This window comes from Sabethes cyaneus, chromosome 1 (genome assembly GCF_943734655.1).
Source record: "Sabethes cyaneus chromosome 1, idSabCyanKW18_F2, whole genome shotgun sequence".
Classification (NCBI taxonomy): Eukaryota; Metazoa; Arthropoda; class Insecta; order Diptera; family Culicidae; genus Sabethes; species Sabethes cyaneus.
In genome coordinates this window covers 64,354,943-64,367,184 of record NC_071353.1, presented here as the reverse complement: position 1 = coordinate 64,367,184, position 12,242 = coordinate 64,354,943, and the positions used below count along the sequence as shown (strand labels likewise).

General features: G+C 38.2%; 1 protein-coding gene across 7 annotated transcripts in view; it reads right to left on the bottom strand.

Moving 5' to 3' along the window:
• LOC128733030 (uncharacterized) overlaps positions 1-12,242 on the bottom strand; it is a 404,411-nt gene that overhangs the window by 24,628 nt on the left and 367,541 nt on the right. For 6 of the 7 annotated variants that reach the window (XM_053826572.1, XM_053826573.1, XM_053826571.1 and 3 more), the window contains one exon: positions 3,367-4,326. In XM_053826572.1, coding sequence (XP_053682547.1) covers positions 3,446-4,326 — 881 coding nt within the window. In that variant the 3' untranslated portion in view covers positions 3,367-3,445. Of the gene's footprint in view, positions 1-3,366; positions 4,327-12,242 lie in introns of those variants that run through there. The other variant, XM_053826578.1, reaches the window with a different exon arrangement.

The following is a 12,242-nucleotide window of genomic DNA, read 5'->3' as shown; positions in this document are numbered from 1 at the left end:
TCGCATGTTTGCTCCTAATTCTGCGCACCCAAAAAGTGAAAATAAATAATCTTGCCACGCTGTTCATGTCTTTATACGCTGAAAGCACATGAAAAAATCCGGCATTAGCCATTACCATAATTAAATCCATGATCCGGCTTTCTTGTGCAGTCCGAGTGGCAAAAGAATATTGTTATCATCAAGGCAACCAAGCCTCATTTTAAATATTTTATTCTCGATAACGTGAAGGGCGAATTGATCGGAACGTTCGAGAATCTACCGTGCGACACGAACGAGAGACGGTGTGTGCTTTGTGGTCAGACAAACTCAGCTGGAATGACGTATTGTCGGAAATGGTCAAAAATGGACCAAAATGGTGGACCGTGTATCAAACAGGAATGGAAACCCTTTCGAATTCCAAGATAGACTAGACGTAGGGCAATTATCACACCTTAGAATTACGTATCTTTACGGATGCATCTGACGGTGCCTAGGGTGATTGGTGAGCAAGCGTGCAACTTGGTGATATCGAAGTCTAAAGGTGTGTCCACTTCTGTTCTTAGTTATTCGTGAAGTCACTCGAACTACTCGAAAAGACTTCAAATTCAAGTCACAGCTAAAAACTCTCAATCCATTCGTTGGTGCTGAAGGCATGCTTCGAATCTCAACTCGCTTGCACAATCTTGAAGTCCCACAAGATACCAAGCACTCTGTAGTACTGTGACAGAAAGCTCATTTGACCGATCTCCGTTTTGACCGAGCGTTTTTGGCCTATTCAGAAACGAAATCTTGCGAAGCATCTACGAATTCGTGGGACCACTGTCAGCACCTCGTGTGCCGGTGTCGCCCACATCTATGCATTCGTGAACACCCTACAACGCCTTGCCGGGTGTCGCGGACGAGTAACCAACTGCGATAATGCATGGAGGTTCGTTGGTGGCAGTCGGCTTCTCGAAGAGAACGCCTTGCACAAGTCTAGCAAACTACTCCTCTATTAACCCCAGCACGTTCACCACATTACGGGACCTTTGGGAGGCTTCCGTGAAGACTTTCAAATATCATCTTCATCGGATCATTAAAAATACCCAGCTCAACGTAGATACGTAGCTCAACACCCTATTTATCCAGGCGGAGGGCATATTAAACTCGCGCCTACATCGTTGTCTTAACTCGCGGACATTTTCTCGTGGGAGAGAGTGGGAGAGTGATATTCCCGTTAATCAACTTGACTCTTTCCAGAAGATGCGACAACGTCTTCAGCACTTTTGAAGAGCATGGTCGCTTGATAATGTGACCCACCTAAAGGACCGAAAGAAATGGCCAGCCACTCGGCCGAGCATTAACGCTGAGATCCTGGTGCTTCTCAAGCAGGACAACGTTCCGCTAATGCGCTGGAATCTTGGCCGGATCAAGCAGTCGTTTCCAGGCAAGAACTAGTAGATCCATGTGGTTTAGGTCCGAACTGTGCACGGAACGTACTGATGGAGAAACACTGAGATTTGGCCACTGCTCATTGAGCATCACACCGAACAAGACAACCATACTGCTCCTTTAGTATCACGATTTTGATCTATCATCCAGTGAGCATGGACCCGCTTGGTGATTGGTTGCAAGTGCTCTTTCAGCGGGGTTCGGCATGTTGTTGAACTTGTGTTACAGATCGTAATTCATTATATATAATTAAATTTCGCTTTGTATAATTCAAAATTCAATGTATAACGTAGTGCAACCCTATTGAAACGAATCTAAAACGATGAGGTATAAGGAATGGTACACTATTGTGTTTCGTTATCTGTACCTATTCTCTCAAATGGATCGTTTTTCGATCGTGTTATGATGAACTCAAGTCTAAGAACGCTCAGATCAGCTTTCTTATCACTCCCTATTAACTTGATTATCGAACACGCAACACACTGTTTTTGCCGATATTTGGGCAAGTGTTGTGTGTGCATAAAGCACAGAGATCGTTATATCGTTGGCGTCTTGTGCCACATCTGTTTTGCTCCCATTTAATCTCCGTATCGTATCTGCTTCGTCCAGACTATGGCAACCTGATATTTATATCAACTTAGAGGATTTGCTTAGCATGTGTATTATGTGTTGTTTGCGCATTATTTGGGTTGGTACCGGTAGCGTGTGACTGTCATAGAGAAAGTGACAGGAGTTTTGGCTGAGAGCTTCCCGTCAAAATGGGAATCCGAGTCACTCACGCAGGATAGAAAATTATGGAATATCACATTGGCGATCGACCAAATTAAACCTTCGGTGTAAGAAAAATGTAATGTATTAGGTATTAGTGCAATTTACAAGAGAATGAAAAATGGTTTTGAATTGTGTTGTTTTGTTGAAGGATTTGAGGAGTGGATCATAGGGAAGGCAAAGATGTATAGATGATTTTCAGTTATTCGATTCTCGTCTGATCGTTAGAGATAGCCTTCGCTAGTCGATTGGTTTGATGTTTTTCGATGCGTTATTTCATTGTACTGGTGATCAGCTCAGCGGAGGTCTCTGTAAGGTGTAAGCTATAAAAATTTAACTGGTAAAAAAACCAAAGTTAAAGATTCATTAATTGGGCCGAGAAAAGCCCACTACCAATGTATGTCATGGTTGAGCCGGCGAAAGGCTATGGCCAGCGTATACTAAAGTTGAACCAGTAAAAGGTTACGGCCAACGCATATTGAAGTTGAGCCCAGAAAAGACTGGTCAATGAAAACTAGAATTCAGAGAGGGAAAGATTATGGTTACACGATATTAAGGTTAAGTTGTGAAAAGCACAAGGCACACTCGTTAGGGCCAAGGAAAAGCTTTTGGCCAACACCTTTGAAGATTGAGTTAAGATGTGGAGTCTAAGGGTAATGTTTTGAAAAACTTTAAGCGTTGGATAGGTAGAATATCATGAACATTGTCTTCTGGCAGGTAAGGTTCATATACGTAGCGTATCAATGACAAGATATGGTAGATACTGGGACGAAAATGCAAATCCTAACAAAGATTTTAGAACAAGCAGTATTTTTCATTTCAGGTAGTAACAATACAATAAGAAGTGCGATTTCACTACAGGTTATGTATGAGAGTTAGCGAACTGCTATATAATAAACAAGAATAATTTGACGATTGTACCAACAAAGTAATTAATAAAACATTGACCTGATATAATATATATTGAATTGTTCATTTTACGCAGGGGGAGGATGTGGAAACGTGGTATTTATACCATGTTACACGATTTGCATAGAATGTGTAATGTGTGTTGTTTAAACATTATTTGGGTAGGGTATGCCGGTAGCGTATAACTAGCTTTCCTCAAGGATATAAGATAAAATAAAATTAAAAAATACATAAATAAATATACATCAATATTAGGAAAAACAAGCGCATCAAACTCACCTTAATCGGCGCATATCTGCACGGTTGTGTCATCATACTAAACGTCATTTCTGGATCGCTAGCCAATGACTTGATTTGGCTAGTGTATCGATGCAACGGAACTCTGACCTGATGGTAAGCTGGGCTCGATTCGCTGTGGAAAGAACTGTGACCCCTTGTGCTGTAACGTTCTTGGCGGGGTGGGGGCTTTCTCGGTTTCTTTCCGATAGCAGTCGTCCGAAATAGAGAAATAACGTTGAGGTGGATAACCTACGAAACTATTGGGAAACATTGGCAGGTTTGTTTCGCTTCCTGTCGATAGGTATGGATGAAAAAGGTAGGGAATACAATGGGCAGGATAAATTACCCTATTGACCGAGTCCGTCAATGGATGAGGGATCGAAAGTGGTTGTTGAAAATTGTTCTGCTCCGAACTGGTGTATTTATGGGTATTTTTCAACAAATCCAACTGGGTAAGAAGAGACGACGACTTGTCATTTTCCGTACAAGGTTCTGCCGACGATTCCTCTTTATGCGCGATCTTTTTCCTCTTGATATTTCTGACAATCAAACTGCTGTCATATCCGTTTTCAAGCTGCGCTTTCTGCGCCGAACGAGGTTCGATCTCTTCGACTGAACTACATCGTTTCCTTTTCCGGCTGTATTCTTGTTCGACGCTGCTATGGTACACCTCTTCTAAGCGAGATTTGAGATCTTCAGATTCTTTGCTCTTAAGTTTAGATTCATCGTACACAAAATGGTCGTCACTGACGGGTACTTTGGTTGTTTTGGTATCCAAATTCAGAACACCATCGTCCCGAGGGGTGTCAGTGTGGCGCGAACGGGACTGGGATCTTGACCTTGAACTGAATCTGTAGGGTGACGTGGAATTTGTTCGAGTTACCGAAATGTTTTCGTCGTCTTCGGTCAGCGGATCTATATTACGTTCAAGCATGAAGTAGGACTTGATCACGGCATCAGCTAAAGTTGTAATATCGTGTGGAGTTGAAAGAAAATCAAACTATTATTATTTTATTTAGGTTTATTTTGGAGCTAGAAGAATAAGGTAGTAAGGTAATATATATGGCAACAGTGTAAAGAACCATTATGCAAGCGTAGCAGTATACCGTTTGAACAACATGCATTTTTACTTAAATCATGAAAATGTGTTTCTAGAATGTAGGGAAAATGTTTTAGGGCGACTGGCAAAAAAGACTGCAGGACAGTTAGTAAGTGAAAGCAAGATTTAAGTTGTAGCAGCAAAATGATCATTTAACGAGAATTTTACAGTAAACGTTCGAAACCAGTGAATAGAATCGAATTGGAAAGAATTCATGTGGTATACTCTACGCTTGATTAAATACCTGTAAGATTTCATTTGTTCGAATAGCAATCAAATTTCGTTAATCGATATTGCCTTAGTCGACAGTCGTGTTTTACGACATATAAATTCTCATTGTTTTGATTGATGAAAGATTGATTGATGATTCTGTTGTTGTTGTTGTTGTTGTTGTTGCTGCTGCTGCGGCTGCTGCTATTTGCTGATAGTACGTTTCGGGCGAGAGAGTTATTAGATCAAAATTCATGAGCAATGTTTAGCAATGTTTAGGTCTGCAGAGTTACCCAGTTGTAATCGTAGGTTGATCGATAGAACACACGTCGGCACCATTTTACAGATTATTTGCACTATTTTGTTCTCACTGTTTGCACTTTCATACGAATTAGGAACACTTTCTCACAGATGGAGCTACACGTGATAACCCCAGAATGGCTGCATGTCGACATGTTCGTTGAACAGCATCACCACTAAAGTTTTAAACGTGTGTTCGAGGTAGATTTTAAAACAAAGTAATTGGGGCGGCAATTTTGTTTTGGTAAATAATATCATCAACATGAATGTGTCGACCGAAAGTGTTATTTGCGTAACGGCTCCCGGAAGATACATTCATTCCGAAAAGCAAATCAATTTAATAATGACCTCGAAAATCACTGGATGACGTCGTTTCGCTTTGTACACTTCTTTGTTTTGCACCTTTCATATGTTCGTTGCTTCGGTTTTAATTGAATACCCACGATCGATAAATTTGCTTTTTAAGGTTTCACTTACATTGCAATAAATTCGAACTATTGTTTTTATTTCTAACGCTAGTTTGAACTTACGGTTTTTCGTTCTGCATTTTTGTTTGCATAAATTATTGAACTGTTTAGTTTTATAGAAGTTGTTCCACATGTTCTAGTTTCAGTGTTGGCAGCCCGGTAATCGAAACCGGTGTCATCGCATAAAAAGTCTATCATCCAGATTGACGTGCTGCGCTACGCATTTCCACACCGTCAAACATGTTCAGATTGTTCAATCGTGAGTATTCATATACCACGGCTTGACCTGCATAACGTAGGTAGGATAGAATGAAAAAGGTTTGATTACTTTCGGATATCCGATTTGGTTGTTGTTGATAGTTAATTGTGAATTCCGCTTCAGGTTGGTCCGCTAGCTGTTGATTGTTGACCGTTGATTGTTGATTGTTGGTTGTTGATTGTTGGTTGTTGATTGTTGATTGTTGGTTTTTGTTTATCAACATACGAACAAACAAATCAGTTTTCGAAAACAGCTTGAACAACGTACTATTTTTAAAGAACATCGTCAGATACCTCCCATAGTTAATCTTTAACGACAGATTAAATTTTGCCATCTGGTTTTAATAACTTTTCATAATATAAACTAGATTAGATCATAAAGTATTTTGATATAGGGCAGCGTTTCCCAATGGGCGTTCGCCATAAATTTAACAAGCAGCAAAATAGTACGGTAGGATTTCCAATTTGGGAACAAATGCTTACCACCAACGTTGCTAAAATCGAAACCTTTTTTCTATCTGAAGATATTTAATATAAATGCGTCAAATGTTAACTAATTACTATTAATAATTGAATAACCCGACAATAGCTGTCGCAAGTCTTTTGATACTCTGCAGTAAGACGTAGTTCTACGTAAATAAAAATATTGCCTTTCAATATATTCTACACGCAAAATAATCCACACGTCCTTCCCACGTGAAAAATCACGTAAATTTCTCTACAGGGAGTTACGTGACTTTCAGTTGAACATTATTGGAAAATACAATAACATCTATCTGATTTCCACGTAAATGTACGCATACTAATGCAAACTACGTTAAATTCACGTAAATAGTACGGGAAAAGTTGGATGGAAAATATTCACATAACTTTTCCCGTAATTTCGACGTGAAAGTTATTTTGAGTGTACAACAAGAAACTTTTTTGTGCTTATACAGATGATATAATTTTTTCGTCATTTAGATCATGTATGCGAAAAATGGTTGTTGTTTAAGCATATTTTTATTAGACAAATATTTTGTGTTGTCTAAAACGAGTACGGTCGATTCGGGCGAAATTGATCACCAGGGACCAACGAGCAAAAAACTCATTACTCTACGTTTTTACTAATTCATAAAGCGGAATATGCACCCATTCATATAACTTGTCACTTGGATTTCAAGTGTAAATGGTTTAATTTTTGTTAAATTTATCATTTTGATGGAATTTTCAACATGCCTGATAAAACTTATTTCCGTTAACATAAATTTCGTTGCTGAAGAAAGTTTTAATAGAACTAATTCGATGCTCTAATTATCAGGCTGTGTTTTGATACATTCCGTGATTAAAATAATGTGATACAATTTAATTAATTGAATCTTTAAAAAAAGATTGATATGGACTGAAACAACAGCGATTTCTAAATATTCATGTGATGCTACCTGCGAAAGTTTGTTCTGTTTGTGAAGCAGAATAGAGATTTATTAAAGAGTATAAAAGACACACAATATATTAGACTCTTGTGCTAAAAATTTCTGCACAGTGCACATTTTTACACACTCACCTCCAGGGAATCAAAATATCATTGTTCATACGCAGAAATAACGGACAAAAACGAAGAGCGACAAATCAGTTATTCTCTACCTATAAAACAAACATACGTAGCAACCAGAATGTATCACGATAACAAAATATTAGGACAAATGAATGTCCCTTCACACCAGCAAGCACAACAACTTTCGATGAGAATATATTTTGATACACACTCGCTCTCACCAGCGCTTGTTGTTGGTGATGCAGGTATACAATAAAATATGTCTTTGTCGACAGTCAGCTAGTAAACAATACTTTATCAGCAACTTGAGCAAAAGGGACAAACAGCAAAAACCTTAAGAAAAAACCAGCTTGCTTTGACCCAGAGTCTGTCGTACAAAAGTTACCAACGTTACCTTGGTAACTACCAAACACTGCCGCTGCTGACACAGTGTAACATGATTAGGATTGCTTTTGTTGCGTATAATACGTGTTGCATACAGCAGTGTGTCTTTTACGCAGGCAACAACATAGTTGTCACGAAACATCTGTATCCACGATAAACAGCTAACTACTAACTAACTTGTATTTGTCCTAACTTCCATACAATAATGACAAACTTTCATCATACATTGTCGCAACATTTTGAAGTAGGGACAATATCTTTGTCTCTTGTGCGTTCGTGATTTTTGATTCCCTGCTCAGCTTTCACTCATATTTGGAGTCCAAATTTTGGACTTGTAGCACTTTGTACACTTACACTTGCACTGTTTTCATTTATACTGTCAGACGATTTACAACGTTGAACAAATGTAAACATGATCAACGTTATTGATTGTCACCACAAATATTTAGTAGTATTAGTGACTGCGAAAGTTTAAGTGTCATTGGAATTATTTGGCAAAAGTCCAAGAATTCGTGCAATCATCGATATCTTGCAGAAATTTCCACATACGTTCCATGTGGCATTTGTACTAGAGTACAAGAGATCGGTTTGTGCTTACATAGCAAAATACAATTACACATTTAAAGAGACAGTCAAGCTCCCGTATGTAAGGAAAATTAAACTATTAGTTTTACTAGGCCAGTGAAGATTATATATGTAAATTGTATTTGTTCGCAAACATACAGCTTTTGACGTAGGACTACGTCTTACGGCAAGTTTTGGGATAAGGTGTCATTCCAAAAAATCGAAAAATGCGAGCGTCACGAAAAATGAAAGGTTTTGAGCGCTAATAGCTCAGCGGTTTTCCGATCGATTTTCAATATTCTTACACCAATCGATCGGAAAATCTTCTAAGAATTAACCCAAACGAAGAAAAGTATGAATTCTTGATGTTGAACTATTGAAAAATTGAAAATAATGAACCTTTGTTTTACCAGAATTCTCGCTTCGTGATTGGTTGGAAGATTCTTTGCGATGGTCTAAACCTATACCAATTTGATATCTGTGCTTGGGAAGTAAGCCAAAGCAAGTGACAAAGCTCCCTTATTTCAACAAGATTTCCTAACACCGTGGTTCAACCATTTTGATGTCCTTGCTTGAGAAGTACGCCAGAAAGAGTGACAAAGCCCCCTCGTGCCAACAGATTTCTTACGAACGCGATTAAAGCTAGTCCAATTTGATGTCTGTGTTAGGGAAGTGTGCTAGAAAAAATGACACAAGTTCGTTGTTTCAACAGATCGCAAATTCTTTACTGCGAGACGATTAAACCTCGGCGAATTTGATATCTGTGTTGGAAAAATGTGCTACAGCTGTAGTGTTCGGTTATAATACGACTCTGTATGAATATGCATGCTTGCCGTTTAATTAGAAGTGTAGTGAAAAGATGTGCTGTTGATAAAATAGGATTGAATTGGTAAAATCCCTTCAACGTGGGGAACCATGGGTAATAAAACCAATCTTTAATTTCAGTAAGGTACCAGGAAGGCAATAGTTTGTGTTCTTGATTTTGTTAAATTGTTTTCATATGCACAATCTTTTGAGAATTGAACGTATGCAATGTTACTACTTTGATAAATGTTACTTACAACGCATGTAGCATGTATATATGTTGCATATAGCATGTATACATGAAGAATCGAATGATTACAAGCATGGATACATGCTACTATCACTACAAAGAGACTTACGTAGTCCTGCGTCACCTATATATGCGGTCGCGTCTTGTACACAACCTCTCTGATTTTTTACAAAAAAAAAAGAAAAAGAGCACAGTTAGGATACGAAAATTTGCCTAGTATTCTTTTTATCGTTCATATTTATTCAGCAGACGCATCAACCTTGCTAACGTAGGGCCGAGTGCCTCATTTTTCTACTAGTTGGCTATACGCGACATTGTTGCCTAATCTTGACTACAGCACATTTTGTACTGCACGCTAATTTATTGCCGTCAAACATCACGGTTTGATAGCAATATCGTCTTGATCAATTTCGCCCGACAATATAAATTTTCATTTTTGCGATGCAATTTAGGTCATTACAAATATTTTATAAAGTTTCCTTCCGGTGTTGGGCCACTGAAAGGGGGGGGGGGGGGGCGAAAAAAAGAGATTTTTTTAATCGAGCAAAAAAATGCGTTTCAAGCACTTTACTTAAAGTTTAAGAGTGAAAACCAAATTTATTTTTTCTTTTCATATACACGTTATTATTTTCCATGCAAAAACCTACGAAAAGAAAGACAATAATGAAAAAAAAACTTTTTGCCGATTTTCGGAAATTTCATTGTTCGAATTTCCATTTTTAATTCGTGTTAGAAGCGTTAAATCCACTCGTAGCCTCACTTTTCGAGTTTTCTTAGGCTGTAGAGCCCACAGGCAATTGATTTTATAAAAAATAACATATATCAAATAAATTACTTTTTTGCCCCCCGATTTTTCAACCCAATTCCCAAGGGGGGAGTGACAAAAACTTTAAAAATAATTTGCAATGGCCTTAGTTGTATCTAAAATAAATCATCTTTAATATGTTTTCAAAGCTTTTTAAAACACTGTATTCTTCTTTAGTGCGGTCAATAGTAGAATACGCTGCAGTTGTATGGGCACCGTACTACCATAACAGCATCTAACGGATTGAGTCTATCCAATGAAAATTTGTTCGTTACGCCTTCTCCCTTGGAATGACCCTTCAAATCTTCCTAGTTATGAACACCGCTGTAATCTAATCGGGCTTGACTCTTTAGTTATACGGCTAGATGTTGCTAGGGCATTGTTCATATCTGATATTTTAAATTCTCAAATCGACAGCCCAGATATATACTCCAACAACCCCTACGGCCGGCGACTTCTTCGATCTCACCCCTTTCTCAATCTTGCTGCTTCACGCACTAATTATGGCCAAAATCAGCCTCTCTCGAGCATTGCATTTTTGCGGAATTTTGGCGATCTTGTAAAATCAATATTGCTACAATCGCCTTTTCCGAAGCGTACAACTACAATGAAAAAAACAACAAAGATCTAGGTTTTTATCGTATTAATTTTGCTTTATTTCATCACATTTTACGTGACTGACATTCTCTAGCGATTATTGCGCTTCTGCGCTTAAAATTATGGTGGCCCAACCATGACTACTCAAGTGGCCCTACCTTTACAAATAGCGCTTTTCTACTATTTCACCTTGGCCTTCCCAAACACCTTACTGGAGGGGATTTTTCTATAGTCTTCGTGTGCAGCACAACACACTTCATACATTTTCAAAATTTATCTCGATAATTGCATTTCATGAATCATTTCATGAAGAAAAGTTCATTGCGCCTGAAAAACTTTTTTTGTAAGATTTAGTAACTGAATTCAGTACGGGTGTTTTGAATACACGATTGAAACTCACAATATTGTGAAAAGTTAGCTATCACAGTAAGAAGTTTTACAATGGTTGTATCATAGATACAGGGTGGCCACTCAATTTCAAATTTCAAATTCCCGATTTTTTCCCGACTTTTTCCCGGTTTATGTATGATTTTCCCGACCGAAAAATTTTTCAACTGGTCGGATTACTTTAAAATTGTTTGACCGTTTGAGAAACCGTTTTGAAGTCTTGATAAAGATAATTGTTCAATTTAAATAAATTAAGCTTAGATCGTTTAGAAATGGGGCAATTTAATTTGGCGATAGCGGTGCTCTCAGTCGGATATGCAAGTTTTTGACTGCGTTATGTTGCTTGTAAACAGTTCTGCTTGATGTATATTTTTTGTAGTCTAAAACTAATGTGATTCCGAAATATTTATCATGTAAGAGGAGAAAATAAAAATGATTGACACAGTCAACCCCAAAATCCATCAGCGTCAACTCAGGTGCAGGCAAAACTGCTGGATTATCCCAAAGTTATAGAGGCGTGAGTTATCAAAAACTTTTTAACAAAATATGTTAGAAAATTCTCACGACTGCCCGCAAAGTGCAAACCAAACGTGGGAGCGAAACCCTTGATCGTCAACTGCGGGTAAAGATCATTCGGAAAGTTTTTTTTCGGAAAGTTAAGGTTAATCCCAATATCTCAGATTGATTTGGAGAAAAAACTGAAGATGGCTGCTACACTGTACGGCGAATTTAAAAGGCTCCAGGTGGTACCGAGCAGACCAGAATTCGGGCATGTAAGTTGTACGACTAGATGCTAACGAAGCGCAATGGATCATGGAGGAGAAATTTATGCGAAAGTCGATTACAACCAATTATCGGGGGTCAAGTTTTTCAAAGCTCCTACTCGCGGGATGGTTCTTAACGGATGCAAGTTTGTTTTAGCGGATAAGTTCGTGAAAAAATGTATGATATGCATGCATTTTTGCATGAATATCAAATCTTGAGTTAAATTTCATGAAAAAATATTCATTAGCTTGTTCACATTATTTTTTCTATGTTGCCCGTTAGAAGGTTAATTACTGACGTGTCAAGGTTCCATCCCACACTGGGGTAGGACACGTGCCATTAGGCCGTATGAATAAAAGAGTTAGAGCAAACTCTCCCATAAGATTTACACGGGAAAAGCAAAGCAGCCTGTTTCATTCAAGTATGCAAGTATGCAAGCAATAAGAGATTTT